Source organism: Pezoporus flaviventris, unplaced genomic scaffold (assembly GCF_033815535.1).
Source record: "Pezoporus flaviventris isolate CSIRO_AGI_PZ_B2104156 unplaced genomic scaffold, CSIRO_AGI_Pfla_v1 ptg000213l, whole genome shotgun sequence".
Lineage (NCBI taxonomy): Eukaryota > Metazoa > Chordata > Aves > Psittaciformes > Psittacidae > Pezoporus > Pezoporus flaviventris.
The window spans coordinates 2,571,939-2,591,077 of NW_026892761.1; the positions used below are offsets into that span (position 1 = coordinate 2,571,939).

The 19,139-nt window shown below is 43.7% G+C and overlaps 3 protein-coding genes across 6 annotated transcripts in view; 1 reads left to right on the forward strand and 2 right to left on the reverse strand.

Annotated features, from left to right (window-relative positions):
* Positions 1–10,781, forward strand: part of NKAIN4 (sodium/potassium transporting ATPase interacting 4) — a 47,881-nt gene extending 37,100 nt beyond the window's left edge. Inside the window, exons 5-8 of one of the 4 annotated variants that reach the window (XR_009741323.1) lie at positions 1,360–1,420; positions 4,718–4,802; positions 9,178–9,261; positions 9,721–10,781. Coding sequence is in view for 2 of the 4 variants with exons in the window: in XM_061441710.1 (XP_061297694.1) it covers positions 1,360–1,420; positions 4,718–4,802; positions 9,721–9,730 (156 nt within the window). In the remaining 2 variants the exon portion in view is untranslated. Of the gene's footprint in view, positions 1–1,359; positions 1,421–4,717; positions 4,803–9,173; positions 9,262–9,720 lie in introns of all 4 variants that reach the window. The other 3 variants (XR_009741324.1, XM_061441710.1, XM_061441711.1) reach the window with 3 other exon arrangements.
* ARFGAP1 (ADP ribosylation factor GTPase activating protein 1) overlaps positions 1–19,139 on the reverse strand; it is a 282,114-nt gene that overhangs the window by 66,574 nt on the left and 196,401 nt on the right. The gene's annotated exons all lie outside the window — the stretch shown is intronic.
* BIRC7 (baculoviral IAP repeat containing 7) lies at positions 12,951–18,572 on the reverse strand. The gene is given in 9 exon segments (XM_061442052.1): positions 12,951–13,502; positions 13,975–14,046; positions 14,898–15,110; positions 15,982–16,111; positions 16,204–16,282; positions 16,554–16,653; positions 18,107–18,401; positions 18,433–18,479; positions 18,482–18,572. Coding segments are annotated over 9 exon segments (1,215 nt in total). The 5' UTR covers positions 18,558–18,572; the 3' UTR covers positions 12,951–13,299.

The following is a 19,139-nucleotide window of genomic DNA, read 5'->3' on the forward strand; positions in this document are numbered from 1 at the left end:
GCACAAATCTCATTATCTGCCTTTTGCTTTCTGGTGTGATGTATTTTTACTGTCATACTAAAAATGAATGGACTCTACTTTTCAAGCCCCACCATGCATCATTCTGTCTTCCCTCGGAGTGAGTCACTGCATGTTACATTCTAACTCTTGTTCAGAAGAACTGAGCTCACAGTGGAAAACAATTAAGTCTCACAATAACTTCCCTAATGCAGTTACTGTCAACCGAGATCTCGCTAAGTGGGGTGCTATGTAAAGATGTGAAATGAAGGATGGAGAGGATATTTGATTAACAGGAAGAAGGAGAAGCAAAAGAAATCCCTGCTGGATCTAGAATGCTTAACTCCCATAGTACCACAAGTTTGTTTCTCTATTCAGGCTGAGTAACAACTTGCTACTGAAATGGAATGAGGCAGTTCGGATGCTTCAGAGCTTCTACAAAACTACCAGTTAAGGACAGACCCAGCAGGCTACTTTAAATTGCTTTTTTTAAATGTTCACTCTAGTTTTCTGCTCTAAAGACTGCTCTGAGCAAGGGGTTGACATGAGGGCCACACCATGGCTGTTATTAGAGGCACCCTGTTGTTTTACTGCTCCTACCCTGTTTCTAGCTGCTTCCCAGGAGGTTGCAATGTACTGCTAACCTACGCAATCTATGACTTAAGACCACTGCTATCGTTTTGCCTGGTTCTCACTGTGCTTTGGCCCATTTACTTTGCAGGCCCAATGCTTGATTAGTCCATGCAGAAGTGTTTATTCTCCAAAATAGAACCTTAGAAACTGGAAACCTAGAGTAAGACTGGGATTTCTTTCCAATGAAGTTTTGATTTCTAAGCCTAAGTTACTACAGACTTCAGTGTCTCTGAACACTGCTGCCATACATCACCATTTTTATGATTAACCACATTTCTATCTTAGCGTGCATACCCCTTGTAGCAAGAATACAGAGCTGAGGAGTGCTTGTCCCTGGACCTTGGCTAATAAAACCTACCCCTGTATGTGTCTGTCCTGTACGTAAGCATCTATCTAACATGTTACACAAGATTTTGTCCTGTATCCCCATCACCTCTTACAGAGAGTAAACTTAGTTTCAGTGTCAGCAAAGCCAGCCCATATTCTTGGCCAATCCTTCCAGCCACAACAGGCTGCTCCTCTGAAGGTGAGGGCGGCTCTTGCAGCATGCAGTGTGCTCCCAGCAGTGTCCTCCCTTAAGCCTACACCTGCCTTAGAGCAAACAGGACTTGGCTCCACCATTAAAGTAATGCTGCTAAGCTAAGGGCGAATATTGGCTGTTGAAGTCTTGCCCAGTTGGTTTTGACTGGCCTCAAAAGACTGAAATGATTTCTTCTCTCTCTTTTCCAGCTGGTGGGCTTTGTCTACGCCTGTTACGTTGTTAGTGTTTTCACAGAAGAAGAAGACAGCTGTAAGTATTCCCCACCAGATCCCTTGGCAAAGGTTTTATTCAATTCTATCTCTCTCAGATGTTTGTCTCTGAGGACTGAGTTGCCACCAGACTTCTTTCCATCTCTGCATCTACGTGATATGGCACTACCTATCTTTCAAGGATTAACTGGTTTTACCATGAGATTTTTTCTCTCCATGTCATGGGTTAGATGCTGCAATTGTCCTCCACTTTCAGCACCAAAAAAGCTTAGTTTTGGCTTCTTATTCAGGCTCAGCTTTAGAGAAACTGGGCAGCTTCTGTTCTCAAACTTATATAGTTTAAGAATAGTGCCACTATTACTGTTGAAATTAAGAGTACCTACAACAAAGAATACAGCTTCAGTAGGCACCTGCTGAGTATCATATGCCACAAGCTGCAGATGAAGCAGAGCATGAGATTTCTTGCCAAGGACCAAGCTGACCACTTAATTTCAAAGCAGAGGAAGTCCTGTATTTGAATTAGAAGGAGGAGGAAGGAGCTGACTCCGCTGGGCTGGGTGTACGCACCTCTTAAGTGTCTCACATTCACTATGACGTGTCAGAGAAGAGCAAAGAGAGGAATCACTTGGGTCTATGCAGACATCCATAACCTGGTCCTGGATTCCCTTGCCCTTCTAAAACTCCCTTTGAGACCAATAATTTCAGAAACAAAAGAATGGATGCATAGGGTTCAAACAAACATGAAGTCTGGTTTTCTTTAGCAATGTGGTGGGTCTAGGCCAGTTTACCCCAGGTAAGGATCTGATCCAAAGGCTTTCAATCCAAGTATAACTTCTTGAAGACATTCATTAAGTTTGTGCAAACAGCTTTGGTGTTTTAAAGAGCAGCTGGCATGGATGTTAGCTGAAAAACAAGAGCTTTGGGCTGAATGTCTGAAAGTATGTGAAGAAATGTTGATTTCAGAGGGGCGAGATGAGCTGCATTGCTTATCTGACTGGTCCTCAGGTTTTTCTCTTCCTGAATTCATTCTGCTGGCTCTATGTATCATTTCTTTAGAGCTTGGCAGTGCACTTAGCAAAGGTGTTACATTGCAAGTAGTATTTTTTAAATAGCTCTATAGCTGTTCTATTAGCTAACATATATTAGCTCAAAGAGTTCTGAGCCCCTCTTGAATAGCAATAACATGACAGAGCTCATTCTTCCAGTAGGGCTCTGTTAGGAGAGGCAGCCTCATGGAAGGAAGCAGTATCTAGAAACACAGAAGCTGTTCCTTTCAGGATGCTTATTTCTTCCCCCCACTAACAAATTCCTTTTCCCTCCCAGCTTCCTAGCTTGGAGTTAAAATGCCAGCTTGAATAATTAACAATGACAAAGCATCAATATTTCACACTCACAGTGGTGGATCCTTCCAGTGACCCGAATAAATTTGAGCTGGGTTTTAATTTTCTCTTCCATTTGTGGTTTCCTTTAAACATCACTTTGCTGTGCAGCAGGCAGGAATTCTAAGTGCTGAGACACATTCATCAGGAAGCTCAGGCTAACGTGATTCTCATAAGAAAACACAGCAATCGGGATCTCTTCATGCTGAACTGCGGGCAAGAATTCGTTAGGTGTGCTAATGCACTGTAATATATTGCAGCAATGAACCCCAGTTAAGATCTTTTGGAAGTGACTTGGATTTTGAGTGCTTCCGTAGTTGAGTGCTCAGATGACAGGAGTTTCGTTTGTTTAAGGTATTAGCCCGTTACTGAAAACGGCAGTTCTTTAAGGTTCCCTCATTCAGACATCCCACAACAGAGGTAATACAGTTAATACATAGTTAATAACTGGGGTTTTATAACTGGACACTCTCTTGGTTTTAAAATACTCAAATGTTTTCAAAGTGGCTGAGAAAAGGTGACAAGTCTCACTGGAACTACTGGGGAATTATCCCCCCAGTTAGCTTAAAAGCTGTATAGATTTCCCCCATTAAGAAGAAGTTCTTTACTGTGAGGGTGGTGAGGCACTGGAATGGGTTGCCCAGGGAAGCTGTGAATGCTCCATCCCTGGTGTTGTTCAAGGCCAGGTTGGAGAGAGCCTTGGGAGCTATGGCTTAGTGTGAGGTGTCCCTGCCCGTGGCAGGGGGATTGGAACTGGAGGATCTTAAGGTCCTTTCCAACCCTGACTATTCTATGATTCTATGGTTAACTGCCAGTTGTCCCAAAATCACAGCATCAGCATCCAGCTGTCCATCAAGAAGGCATTTAGGAGAATATGCTGTTCTTGGGCTTCTAAATATGTTTCAAGGGTTGGGTTTGGTTTTTCATTTTCTATATGTATAGTAATTATTTTTTTCTATTGTTTGGTCACTGAAAAATACCCAAACTCTTCAGCTGGAATTTGAAAACACAGTGCCACCTGCAGGAAAGAAACCCCAACAGGCATTTATGTAGTTAATGTGACTCCAGTTATTTTTAAATGGCACTGGGACGGGATGGCCTTCACACTCCCAAACAAAATGCACTAACTTGGCACCCAAAAGGGGTCTAAGCTGGATCTATTTGAAAGGGTTTTGCTAGGTCAGTCTCAAACCACACCACCTCACACCCCTGTAGCCCTGGCTATGTTGCCCAGCTCAGTAACATAGACTTGGCCTAATTTCAAGGGAACTAAGAGATTTGGGAAATTCTTCTCTGGTTACTAAGGGAATTGTCATTTAAACCTTTCCTCCTCTAGTGACATTGCTCTTCTGTGAATAGTGGAGAAGGGAAGCATTGTTCCTACTTCTGTACAATTAAAACCAATGAAATTGGCAGAGAGGACATGAAAAATAGCAGAGCTAAGGATAATGAGGGATTTGCAGTTTTCCAACACTGCCGTTGCCTGGATTGCAGGGAAGACAAGTGGGGCAAGCAAATTCCCACTTCACTGTAGAACCTTCACAGGGGTTGCTGTGCTGCCAGCTTCTCCCTGGCATTCACTCCCAAGTCATTCCTCAGCTCCCTTCCTTCAGCCCATCACTGAGGGGCTTTGTTTGCCTGGTTCTCATGTGAAGTCACAGCATGGTGGTGATGCCCAGAGAGGCTGAGGGAGCCCCTCTGGTTTCTCTGGAATCTTTTGTTAGCTCTGCTTCAAGTCTCATGTTAGCTGAAGCTCCTCTTTGGCACACTTGCCCATCCCAGAAGAGAGGTCTGCAAAGGCGGAGATTCCCCCCAGGCAATCCATAGCTGTACACTCATTCCTCTGTTCTCTCACTGATTTTTGTGTTATACCATGACATGCACCGACTTCTCCTTTCGTTTCCTTTCAACTTTCTGGCCATGTTTGTTTGTTTATTTGAGTTCTGATTTTTTTTCAGTTGATTTCATTGGTGGATTTGATCCATTTCCTCTCTACCATGTCAATGAAAAACCCACCAACCTTTTGTTCAAGCAGACATACCTGTAAGTATCACCTCCTGTGCTTCCGTGCCTCTTAGTTTGATGGCTCAATGGTGCTACAGGCTTGGGGTTTTTCCTCCTTGCAGGTTGATTTCTCCAGCAGGCTTTTCAGGCATGGAAGGAATGACCAATTGGACACCAGAAGGGGTGAAAATGCCTCTGCTGAGCCCCAGGTTGCCAGGGTGAAGCTGGTGTTTCTGCACTTGGCTTGTGGCAGTGGTGTTTGATAGGAAAGCAGTGAGAACAACTATAGGATGTTATTGCATACAAACTACCAGATGCCTTTTCCTTGAAGAAAGCTAAGAGAGGCTTTTCAGCAGTGAATGGTGCCTGAGCAGGTAAAGGAGCTGTAAGGAAGGAAGAGTCAGCCTCAGTAGATGCTGAAAGTAATCCATAGCAATAGCAGAACGTGATTTTCAGTCTCAGTGTTAAACCGGAGTCTGGCAGACAGAAAAGATCTTTACTGGGGTAAAATCTATGCACCGTCTAGTTATTTAGGCTGTATTTAAGCTCTCTGCACAGTCATAACTGAACTCAGACCTATACATCCATGCAATTTTGATCACTTGCCCTCTTTTTTGTCATCCTCCCGTAATCTCATGGCAGCACCACAGACTTTGACTGTCTTGAGTACAAGATCTCCCAGTATCTGCCTGTGCTTCCAGGGAACATGTGGGGTACAAAGCTGATACACACCAGTGAACTGAATTAAACAGAGCATTAGATGGTCTGTATGCAGGGTGCCTCAGATATACTTTTTGTTTAAATTCGGTTGCCCACAAGAACAGAGGGTTCCATGTGTGGGGCACAATTCCCTACAAATTCAGGTGAGATCAGGAAGTCGAAAGGGGAATTGTCTGCAGCAGAGATTCAGCGCTGAATTCCACCTTTTGCCCTCCAATAATCCCTCCCCCTGCTGAAGACACAAGATCTCACTTTCACACTGTCCACTTCAGAGCTGGTTCTTTAGGACATTCTCAAACATAAAGGTCAGCATTACCTGTCTAAAGCGGTATTCAATCTGCTGTGTTGATACTCTTTACCTGCAAGAATGCGGTTGAGCATGCAAGCATTTTTAAAGCAGCTGCTAAAGGAGGTTGTTTTGGGGCAATAATGTTACCAGAGTCCTGCCAAAAAGAAGGATATAAGGACATGGGAGAAAAGTGGGGCTCAGGGAAGAAAAACTGTCCTCAAATAGATCTGTAGATGTGTCCCTCTAACACCTAATGGACTCACTCCCCAGTTTGTCACTGCAGCACAAGAGGAGCACAGCTTTTGCAAAGCAGTTAAATTCCCTGTAACTTTGGGGGTTCTATAGCATTATGCTACAGGAGACTAAAGATTTATTTCCCTCTCGTTTTGTCACAGTGGGATAGAATTTTCCATAGCCTGCAGAAGCTGTGGAGTTAGAAGCAGCTCCCTGATTTATTAACGTAATGTAGCAGCATGCTGAAGAACCATCACACTTATATAGCATGGGGTTTGAGCTGCTGCTTCCTTAAAATGACCCATTCTGGTGTGAAAGAAGCTGGTACTTAATGAACGAAGATTTCTCTATGGAGAGGCTGTAATAGGAACAGAAACTATCAACATGAAACTTCAAAGGTCTCAGTAAGACTGTAAGACACTAAAGTACACGAGTGATTGTGTTGTTCTTCAGACCATCACTTATCTACTGGCAGCCTCTGCCAGCACAATGTCATATTTCTTCCTGGCTAACAGGAGGTGAAAGCAGCTGCTGAGCAGCAGATAAGGTGACCCTCTATAAATCTCACAGCAGTCAAAGAGCAACTTTGGTGTATTTATTTCAGCCCAGCTCTTGCCTTTCTTCCACGTGTATGAATGGGAGCGAGAGGAGGATTTTGAACGCACAATGCCACCGAGTTTTGCAGTGCGGGGCATTGAGGTCAAGCTTCAATTTATCAAAGAGCTCTAGCTCACGAATCTGGGCTTTGTGGTTTGAATTCCTTCTCGTTGAGGGAAATATGAATAAACCCAAATCTGTTCTGCAGCTACTAACTTGGAGCTCACTGCAATCACTGACTTTCATTTTAGGATGGCATCACCCACTGTGCAGTCAGCTGCTCTCCCAGTGACGCACTTGCCTTGCTGCCACAACAACAGGATCACTTTCCTTCATTCCCTAATGGAATTATCCTATCACTCCAGTTTTATCTGTCCTTCTTGATGAGAGCATGCCCTCCCTCTCCTTGCAATGTGCCCTATCCCTTGTCCTGGCTTACATTTTTCCCTAGTCTCTCCAACAATATGGATGTTCATAGATCTAAAAGCCTCACAGAGGACACTGATCTAAACCCATGAACACAGCTTAAGACCAAGACCACTCTCCATAACTTCTGGATCAAGCACACAACCTATGAGTGAGAGAACTTTTAATATACTGTGGCAGTTCAAAGATACTAAAGGGAAACTGCTGCGTTCCTACTTCAGTGGTTATCAGCTCCTAAACTCAGTATTCAAAATGTACACCCCATTTCTGGCCTCCAGCTTCCATCTGCTGCACTGAAAGAGGTTTTAAAATACCTGTGCTACTTCTACCAGGAGGAGAAAAACATGTCCCCAAACTCCTACTGATAACTGGATTGTGGGCTGGAAGTACCTATTATCTCCCAGTTTTACCATGGTAATCCACTGACCTCCTTGATTTCAGTTGCAAGGCTCCAGCTGGTGGAAAACCTCAAGAATTACAAAGTCAGGTGGTGGTTTTCCTTTGCTAAAAGCCAGCCACAACAAAAATCAACCAACAGGTTTGTAGTGTTGTTGCAACGGCATGATTTAGATGTCCTTCATCACCATTAGCACCTCCAGCACTCATACAGCAACAACAGTGTTTATACATACTGTTATTTCTATTGTAAATTCCACAACTGCTTCTGTTCTACATTTCATTGACTCCAGAGGGTTTGGTTGTGACAGTTCCTATTTAAGTCACAAGGTCAAATAACAGAGACTCGAAATTATCAGCAAAAAAAATTGCTCTGCAAGTTTTACCATGTAATAGAATTACCTTAATCTCAGTGCTGCTGCCCAGCCAAGGCACTGCAGTAATCATTTACTAATAATGCATTAGGAATCTTGATAGAAGCTACGTTAAAGTCTTCACTGCATGAGTTTGTGGGTCAAAGCGCGGGCTAAAGGATAATAAATCACATCTTGCAAGCCAAAAGTACTCTCCTGAGGCCAAAAGAGAATGTTTCCAATGAGTTCTCAGGAAGGAAAGGCTGAGCTCTTACCCCTCCCTTAGCTAAAGCCCAAGTTCAGGCCCTGACTGCTTGCATCACTGCCTCTCTTAGGCTACACAGGACAGGCTATCAGCTTTGGGTTGCTTTTCTTCACCTGCACTAGAAGAATCGACAGGTTTCTACATCATTTGAGGGGAGGAAGCTTTTCTTGTATTCAGAACTGTGGAAGGGTTAACCAAGAAAACTTTGAAGTGTCTGACTAAAGCTGTTATCTCCCAGTATCCAGCAGGTACTTGCCAAGATAGAAGAAGGCCCAGAACATCAAGATCATTTGTCAGCACTTCCTGCCTCCTGCATCCATTCAGGCTTTTGACATCATTCTCTGATTGGTTTCAGAGAGAAGCCCTGTGCAATCTCAATTATAAAGCAGAATAGCCCCAAAGCATGATTCTGTACGTGATTTAGTGCTAAATCAAGAACCTGCCAGATGACAGGAGGTAGTCTCTGTTTATTTAAGAGGTAGAGATGAGCAATAGCTCTTCCTGCTGTTTAAGACTCTCTATAAGGCCAAGCAGTGAACTGCACAGTTGTGAGGCTCCAGTCCGTAACACTCGGACCCAACACCTCAAATACTACATTAATGGCTTAAAAGCTTTGAATTTAGTTGCATAGCCAGATTTCACCAACTTCCCGTTCCTCAGATCTGCCAGTGGAAAGGGCAAGATGGTAACAAAGGGTGTGACTTTTATCAGCTGTAGACTTCAGTATTGACAGGGCAGCAACAGGAGATGTGGGTTAATTCAATGATCTCAGGCTCCAGTTGGCAATTGCTCACTTTAATACTCCCTGATCAATTCTGTTGTGGGGCAGTCTGGTAGCCATAGGCAGCATTAAAGGAATACACCCCATACAACAGGGATCTAGTTATGGATTAAAAGTAGGCTCTTCAATAGACCAAAGAACAGGCAGACAAATAACATTCTTACATTCAAAATCCAGTCTGAAACACTAGGGGAGAGAAAGGGGGACCTCCTTTAGGATTAGTTTTCCTCCACTCCTTGTGAACTTTGATGATTAGAATACTTTACAAAGGAAATTTATACCTGAATAGGAAAAATCCAGCCTGTTTGAGGAGAGAAAACACACAAAGTGATTCTGATTTTCTTTCTAGGTAGACATTTGCCCAAACAAACAATTTGCTGAATACCAACATGAGTTTGCAAACTCTTTTGACCAACCTGAAGCTGCATCTTTAAGAGGTGATGTTTCAGCTGAAAACATTCACTCATCTTCACTGCTGGCTACAGAAGTAGATCTGCTCATACTGCTGCACCTACACAAGAAGCATTATCACTGCAACTCCAAGCAGCTGCTTGATTCTAGAGACAAACCATAGCTTTTAAAATTCCTAACCAAATTTTAGGTAGCTCTGAATGCTGAGGGTACATATATCTAACACTTTAGCTCCTATCTATTCCTTAGTCTAACTGCAGTACATTCAGGTCTGGTGTAGCATTCTTCCCAGACTTGAAGAGTACTTAACCACATTACTTCTGAGCTCTCAATCCTACTCCTCATCTGTAGTCGATCATATTTAAAATCAAGACAGGAAAAAAAGTGTCTTAATTATTTTGACACCATTTCTATGGCCTTAAGTAATCAACTTAGTACTTGCTCCATACTGATTCCCTGTCTTCACTTTTTTCCCTTCCCTACAGGCCTGCGTAAGTAAAGAGGATCCAGAGGATGGATAAACCTTGCACTCCAAAGGTGCTGCAGGAAACAATGCCCTGTGGCCTGGATCTTTGGCAGAGGAAATGCAGGATGGTGAACTCCATTCCATTTGTTTTCCTTGTCTTCTTTCCAACTGCAATGAATGTACATTGAAGAATGGCCATGAGGTTGGGGCTTAATTCTCCAAGTGCCCTGATGAACCATTCCTACCATAGTCTGGTGGTACCAGCTGACAAACAGCACAGGCCTGAAGACCTCTAGCAGAACATGTTCACCAAGAGCCTCTCTCAAGAGATACAGGTGGAGTTGGAGCTGCTTCCTTGTGCCATGGATCCATAAAGGAGGAAGCACTGCATAATACCCTGGGACATTTCATATGTTCTGTAGTTAGTTTCTTCCCCTTGTTCTGAAAAGAGCCTAAAACCCCTAACACAACTTCATGTTCTCCCTGCCTGGCTAGAACTAGGTGGGGGCTATTTACATTTGAGTTCTTTAGGCTTTTTGGGGTTTAAGTTATAGATGAGAACTCTTCCCTTCTCCCCTGCCCCACCCAGGACTCTCTTCCTCATTCTCTATTCTTTAGACATGGTCAGCACCTTAGCAGTAGGTATTTGTCCTGGATTCCAGTGTTCAGTGACTTAACTCCTATAATGCTGAACAGCTAAAAACTAGTACAACCACCAAATCTTTACTCAGCATGGAGCTTCGCCCCATTTCAACATGCCAAGCCATTCTCAGAGCAACTGTAACGTACTCTGGGTCTGCTCATCTACATAAAATTAACACTGGCATAGCCATATACACAGCTGAAGCCTGCTGCAGGACACTGGAAGAGGCCTAGTTCTTCATGGATCATAGATTTTTGTACCTGCCTTCTTCACCAAGCAGCCGCTCTTATTCCAGGCACAAGACTGGCACCATCCTGATGGGTTTTCTTGTGACAGGATAATTTTGAGGGGAGGGAATGGGCTGAGGGAAAGGGGGAATATAAGTGTAATTAAGTTGCATTAATGAGCTGCAGCAATTAATAAAACAATAAACAATGCAGTTTTGTTAGCTCCATCTCCCAGCATGCAAGGCATCAAGCAGAGACTGAGCACTTGTCACCATCTGTGGCATTCTTTGGCTGGTACATTCCAAGTACCATTGTAATTCTTTGTCGTGCCTGATCTATTTGAGATTGCTTGGCATGAGTGGTGCTTTTCAGAAGAGCTAGGGAGAGGAGTGATAAGAGAATTAAAAGAAATAAAACCATTAAGTACTAAGGTGAAGATGCACCTTTCTTGCAAAATGAGCCCTGGAAGCAAAATCCTCTTTTATAAACCCAAGAGTAGAAGCACTGAGAGAACTGTTTTTGCTCATGTGCAAGTTTCCTTCCAGATACCCACTGCAACCATGACATCCTGAGTTCTAATCAGGTGAAGCTGCAAGTAATTATCTCTTCTGGAGGTATTTTTCCTTCCTTCAGACAGTAGAAGCAATAGATTTTGTTGCTGTGACAAACTTCCTCCTGGCCTGCTTGTGCCAGACCTACCCTAAGTGCTGTGAGGTCATGCGATGACCCTGTTCTGGGAAGGGAGAGACTCACATCTCCAGTGTGCTATGAGGACAAGGAGCAGCCGAAGGCTTGCTCCGGGGGTTCCCTTATCTCGATGTTCGGAGTGCCCTCTATTGGGGATAGGCAGCACTTGAGATACTTCTAGCCAAAACCACATTTCTGAGGGGAAATCTTCTCATAGAAAAAGGCTCCATCCTTCCAGATGTGGAAAAGTCACAATTTTCAAAAGTGTTATATGAAAGAATCACCAGAAACAGCTGGTACATTCAAAGCCTTGGAGCCCTGGTGATGCTCAGGCAAGATTCCAGCCACACTGAGCTAAATATTAGGAGGAAATAACACTATTCCAACACTGAGCTGGTTTTGGTTTCCCTTATCAGATTAGCACCTCTGCTTAAACTGTTTTTGTTATTTAGAGGCAAAATAAAGCCAGTGAGAGCATACACCCAGGCACAATACCTAGTCTGGCACAGTGATGCCATTCTGTTTGCTATGAAAGCTGCTGCCTGGCAAAGACTCACAAATTAATTCCTCCAAGAGTTGGAGAGTTCAATTTCTCTCCTCTTTGCCAAGAGCTGCGTTAATATTACCTTCTTTTGAAGGCAAGATATGTCCTTCCACATAGCCCAAGGATAACTAACACCTTAAAGGTACTCAGCAACAAGCCTATAACCCTGTTGGGTATCCAGGCCTGGAACAAAAGTAGTAATTCAAGAGGCAGTGTTCCAGTCTCCACAGTTGTGTTTAAGGGCTATGTACCAAAAGTCTGCATGGAGTTCAGATGCAGAATTATTCCCCACTTATACAGTTTCATGTACTCCTGCACCCTTACACCTTCTTTTGCACTTCAGGTAACCTGGAGGACCCAGATGCTGCCTTGTGAAATCCATAAGAAGCTAATGGATGGTAGGAATAGTTCTCTCACTCATGCCCATCTAATACTGAAGGACAGGAGCAATCTACAACTTGATGCTGCTGTAACATTTCAGGACACCATCACACTCCCTCCCCAGTAGGGCATTATGTTAAAATCAGATACTCAGAGCTCTGAGAAACAAAAGAACAACTTTATTCCATGAAACAGTTAATTTTAAAAACCTTATTTCTTTTCCCCTGAAGTTAAACTATAAATTGACAAAACTTCCTCTTTTTGATTATATGATAGAATGTTCTATTTCAAACAAGAATTATCAGTTTAGCCAGCAACTAGATGTCCTAAAAAGGTAAGTTTCCACAGTTACCTTCTATAAGAATAGTACCCACCAGACAGGAAAGAGCTCCAAGAAGCTCCCAGGAGATCATCTGGTGACCCTGACCATCAAAGAGGCTGTCATCTTCTGTCTGGGGCAGTCAGCTGAGAGTAAAGAGGTTGAAAAGGCCAGGCTTTTCACTTACAGTTACACAGATTTGAGTATTACTGAAGCATTCTGTCAACTATTGACAGTTCAACAAGGGGGGGAAGACAGCAAAGAGCTCAGAAGGAAAAGCTAAATTCTCCTTCCCACACAATACATGGATACTAGAATACTCATGAGCAATGGAACACATTTTGTATAAAGGTGCAGCTGTTTGACTCAGACTGACTGAAGGAAGCCACCAAAGCTAGCAAAATAACCTCTGAACGACTGCTTAAGTGAATGAAAAAGAACCAGAGTCTACTGAAAACAGCCTTTGATTTCAACACAGAGCAGGGATTCATGTGAGAATGCAAGAATTTGGAGAAGGAGAATCCAACAACAAAAGCTTCTTTTTGGAAGACAAATGGAACCAGCAGAGTTTTTCTGGAGCAGTCCTACAACAGGATTAGCACAACTACAGCAAATGAGCAGCTCTTACTAGAAACACTGTGCACACATAGGAGGCACATTTGGTAATGTTTTACACTTATGCCAATCTACCCTGCAAATAGGATTGCTCCAGCATCAAACTATTTGCTTAGTTCCTTCCTCTGCTACATTATGAATGGGTCATATGGACTTCTCTTTCCCCTTTGGTACATCATGGTTCAGGACATGAAAGTCCTCACTCTATCCTGGATGACTGCTCTGCAGATAGGACACAACCTCAGATTGAAGGCACATTCCCTACATGCTACCAGATGGCCACAAGGAACAAACACAACTGAGACATCTCTGTCCAGGCACACTTTGCACATCCTCTCCTCTCGCAGGCGTTGGAGCTGTTCTTCCATGCTCGGCCGAGACTCATCTTTCCCCAGAAAAAGAAAGAAAAGCCCAAGCTTTAGTATTTTAACAGCCCCAAAGGGACTGTCCTGACATCTTAGGCAGTCATGCTGCAAGTGGCTCAGCACTTCATTCAGAGACTGACTTAAGATGGCAGAAGTACCTCTCACACAAGCTTTGTTTAAGCTGTAAAGCTACAGCTATTCTAGAGTCTGCTTTACCTACACATGATCTGTCCCTGCTCAGTCCAGCAATATGTTTTACCACTGTGTGTAAATTATCCTAAATTACCCTGATAAACTTAAGTTTTAATATGACTTTCCATCACAGTGGAACTCTAAACCCTGAATAAGGGTCTCTGCTCAGTTACCATTCAAGTTCACACACATTTCCCTTCAGCATTAAAACCAAATATAATGATCACTAATACCACTGTTAGAAAACCCATCCCAGTTGTGCCTAGGCTCAATTTCACCACCACTGTCAGCCCAGTGCACCTGATTCTCTCTGTTGCACAGACTGCATTTCTTCTCTTGAACTTGATGCTGCAGCCTCCCCCTGCGCAGCACCTGTATAACAAGGAAAGAAGATGTCAGTGCTGTTTACAAAGAGGAAATACTCTTGACTTCAGTAGCCCCTTTACTCTGTTAACTTCACACAGAGCCTGGTGAAGATGTTCTCTGTGGTGCTTCCATCACTATGCACACTTAACCTCCCTACCAAGACATGTCCACATCCCATTGTTTCCTCAAAGTTGGTTTATCTGTCAGACAGCAGGAGCCATCAGCTGCTCATTACTGCTCCAGTGCTACTATTTAATCCCAATTCTAGTTTGTGGAAATTTGTCTGGGGGTTTATTTTTCCTTTAGCTAAAGAAATAGCAGACCACGATAGAGACAGGAGCTTTGCAAAGCAGACTTTCTACCAGAGAAAGCCTGTGTGCAACTGCATCTTCAAATAAACTTCACTTGGCTGACTCCACAACACAGGTAAGACAGACACAGATAAGGAGAATATATACTATTTAAACAAATATTGCTATTTTTGATTAAGTCACTGATTCAGTTTTAAATAGGCTTGGAATACTTATCCAGGAGGTCTTGCTTCAGCCAATTGCATCAGGTGTGAAATTGCACACAAGCCTCCTCTCTTGTCTGCTACAGCAAGCCTAAGGGCAGCAGAAAACATTGAGGCTATCTATACCATAGCCCACTGCAGGCAGATATAGTTACTGATAACTCCAGTAATCACAGCTCCCTCAGGTTTCTTTAAAGCAGAACCTCATTCCCAGCCTCTCAAACAAAGGCAGGCCTTTACTCTTAATTCCAGTTTAGGAAGAGAGGAGGCAGACCCACAAGACACACAAGGTGAAGTGAAATAGAGGTTAAGCACCCCCCAGGTATGTGGGTATGAGGCATACCTCTGCTCTCTGCACTGCTGCTCTCCCTGACTGCCTGAAGCACATCAGCAATCAGCTCAGACTCGGAGATGTAGGAAGCCCCAGTCATCACGCGTTTATTCTGTATCGCCTTACACACGCTTATGAGGTCAAAGCCCATCTCAATGACATGACACATTATGACAAACTCATCCAGGCAGTGAAGAGCCTGATTCATCAAGCTCCTCAGAGTTTCTGTAAAGCAGTGAACAGATACTTTACCAAAAAGGCTGAACTGTGGGGAAAAAGTAGCTGAAGCTTGAGGCTGTTTTAAATCAAATGGCATTAATATGATCTAGAACATTCCTCAAGCTATCTATATAGCTAGAGCAACATCCAGATTTAGTTTTTACTTCCAAACACAACTCACAAGAAAGTCAAAAGGAGTTTCAAAGGCAAGAGACTAGTTTTGGATGGTTTATTCCACTGTACCAATGAACCAAGTCTCCCGTGTTTAGCCCCTGTCTAGAAGCCTTATCTTTGTTTTCACATCCCAGAAGTCTCAAAGTTGCTTTCATGAAGATGAAGTGGAACATCCCAATTGAAGTATCTCCTACCTCATATCTGGCTCAACCATTCATCAGTAGAGACAAAAGCACGAAATTCAACTGTCAGTCCATTCAAAGGACTCAGTCTTAAGCTCATCCTCTTGGATAGGTTTTCAAGGGGATGAGGAATATCAGTTTTCCACAGTTATGGAAGCCAAATTTCACCTACTTCAATTCCCAGGAACAACTGATGAATGCAAATAATCCCCAGGATCAATACTTTCACAAACAACCAGACCCCAGCTGTTCCCTGGTCTCCTAACAAGGATGTTTAAAATGCTGTGGTGTGAAAGACTACAGATAGACACAACATCAAGAGCATGTACAAGTCGGGAAGGTTAGGCAAGCACCCAAAAATCCTATGACTATCTAGAAAAAACATTGCTTGTCTTAGACTAAGAGGTCTCACAAGAACAAGCAGCTTTACTTTTGTGCTAGAGACCATTTCCTAAGAAATAAAGTGAAACAGCTTCTAGAACATCAAAACATCTTACAAACACCATGTATACAGAACACACGGGGGGGGGGGGGGAAGGGGGGTAGAAGCAGCAGGACTACAGCACTCTGAACAGAAGACACCACCATGCCATTACAGCACTGACCTCGTGAAGCAGGTGGATTTTGTCCAGTCTGACCCCTGGAATCTCTCTGAAAATGATGATCACAAAAGAAGCATGGGTTTAGAACTCCCCCTATTTACCAAATCCCCATATCCACTACACACAAAAGTCTTGACTCACTGGAACTTGGGTGTTAGAGAGGGACTCCTGAACACTGCTAACAAAGTCTCTCCCCCTTGACTGCAATAAGAATTCACACCTATAAGCAGAAAGATTGAAACACATTAGTACAGTATATCTCAAGCAACAGGAGTTTGAATTTTAGAAGCAAAGGGCTCTATCAGGTTATGAGCAAGCTGCTATATTCATTAATGATGGTGTATTATGGGTTTTCCCCACTCCATACATAAAGAGCAACAGTAAGAGGCTCATGATTTCCCCCCTCCTTATGAAGGAAGAAATCAGTGTGAAACACATGGCATATCTTTTGGTCTTGCAACAAGAGACATTGTCAGCCAAACCTGACTTACCCTGGAAACAATTTGGCATGCTCCCACCAAGGATCACTTTCAATCTGCCAGTTCCTCACACCTCCATTACAGTAAAAGCACCTCACTATACCACCTTGTCCTGAAAGAGACATTAAGAGATTATTTGACATCCGAGATGCTGTATGCTCTACTAGCCCTAGATGAGAGCCTGGGGAGACATTCAACACAAAACACAGGCTACTGGACAGAACAGATGAGCACATGACACTTCAACACTGTGCAAGTTGATAGGGCAGGAAATCTGATGAGAGTTTGAACTCCCAGAGCTGCAGCTGGTTGAGATGATTCTAGAGCTGGGTCACAAGCTAACAGGCAGCCTGCATGTGAGCCCCACAACTCCCATGTATGCATACAGCTATCCAATCCCTTCTTGCCTGCATTTAGAAATGTAATTAATTATACCTATACTCATTTTCTCACCACAATCTGCCATAACCAGCAGCCGGCATAGCCAGAAGCCATTAAAGCCACAGTTAAGCACTACCTACAAATGCCCTGCCTTGAGGGCAATGGAACAACAGCATTAGTAAAATCCACCGAGTTTAGGTCACAGACATGGTGTTCCAAACACTCCCATCTCAGATCAGTTTGGCTTAACCCAAGTGCTCAGTTCCAGAGTTCTCCTGCTCAAGTGACCACAGGGGAGTGCCATGTCACACTGCTGCTGTCTAATGAGCCCCCAGGGTCAGGCTTGTTGTGCTTCAACAAGAGTGCAAGGAGTCCAGGAGGAGGAGGCTGGTTTTTGCCAAGGCATCTTTAGTTTATGCACCCTGCCCGTCACTTCCTTCCACATCTCGGACTGATGCGTAAATACAAACAGATTCTTCTATACAGAAGTCACACAGAACTATCACTATATCAGCAGCTTTCAAAGAACTGAAGGGTTCCCCTAATATTTAATTACAATCAAGTATTAAATGTCCTGTAAATATTTCCTCTGACTGGTCAGTGCAAGGACAACCACTTCTACACATTATCTAAGCAGCAAAGCCTTCCCAAGGGTAAAAACAATGATATATTGATATTCAGATGCATATGATAAGTATTGCCTGTTTTCCTCATAAAAAAGGATCTTTGTTATTTCTATAAGTCCAGAGTCCTTACAGCCAGCGACAGCCAAACAGACTGACTACATTCAGGTTTAGGTTTTTAAGAGAAGGCTTCAGTTAAAGACAATGCTTACACAAAACATGCCAAGCGAGTGCTTCAAGTCCTTTTAGAAGTGCAAGTAACAAATAGGCTCAAAAACAACACTTTTTCTGCCAGTAAAGAACTGTTTAAAACATCCCACTTCTTCTACTCCCACTAGTTAGGGAATTGACTTATTAGTGGGCCCCTCAGTACCCAAACAGGAGTTAACATAGTAGTGAATTCTACACAGGCAACAAGTGAAGCAGCATAGGTTGAAGGAAGGACGGGCTTTCTAACTATGCTACACATACTTGCAAGTATTTGTATGAACAATAAAACACAGCAATACCTTTAAAAGTTAACTTGGATCAAAGTTGAACACATTTCCCCAGAGCACCTACCTGTGAAAAAGAATCCTGCTCTAGCTAGTGCCTGATAATGCATGGCAGGGTATCGTGGGCAGTTCTGAAATGTCAATAGTCTCGCCTCCTCTGTTACCATCGCTGGGTATTCTGGCTCATGGGGCACGGCTGCCTCTTCACTGTCCATCCCCTGCAATAGGCTGACGACCTGCCCATCCACAGTGTCAACGACTTCCTGAAGAGGAAGCATCTCTTGGTTCCCAACAGCCTCACCACGAATGAACTTACAGGATGGAAGAATTTCCGGTTGCTCTGCTGCTGGGCAATCACCAGGCGCCCAGTCCCTTCAGAATACCACTACAGCAAAAACACCGTACTTCATCTCCTGGCCCAAGATAGAAAAAGCCAGCCTTGCCAAATCTCGAGGGGATACAGGTGAGGTTGCTGGCCACCGCCGAAAAGTCCTCAGTCTTCTTGCTTCATTCCTCATGCTTCTTTTAAACAGATGGCAAGAAGGAGCCCTGGGGGTCTGTCTCCTTTGCTGGTCTCCTGTCCTCCATGTTCTTGTTCTGAAAGAGAGGAGACAAGCCAGAGCTGTCAGCTGGATTCCCGGTGTCAGGCAACACTCATGCTGTGCTATTTGTTTCTCATCCCCACGCATATTCCAGAAAGCTCCTGGTCTTGACAAAGCTGAGCTTGTTTGGGAATTGCAGCCCAATGAGAGCTCTGGTGCTTCTGTACTTTGCTGCTGAACTTTTGCTGAGCCCTCACTAGTGTCTGAGGGGAAGAGACCAGAGGTTTCCGAGCCCCTCTGCCAGCTCACAGGGGAGATGCTTGCAGGAACAGAGAGGGCAGAACCTGTGCTTCCCACCCCCCCCCCCCCCCCCCCCCCAGCTGAGCCAATCCAATTTCTGGCGCCTATCTGCATGATAAATCCCCAGCCCTTTTGCCTTTAACATTAGAAAAGGCTTTGCCGCCGCCACACCCCCCCCCCCCCCAGCCAATTTTAAGAAGACATGCCATAACAAAGCAGGAAACAGCCACACCCAAACATCACATCTCAATGGTCAGC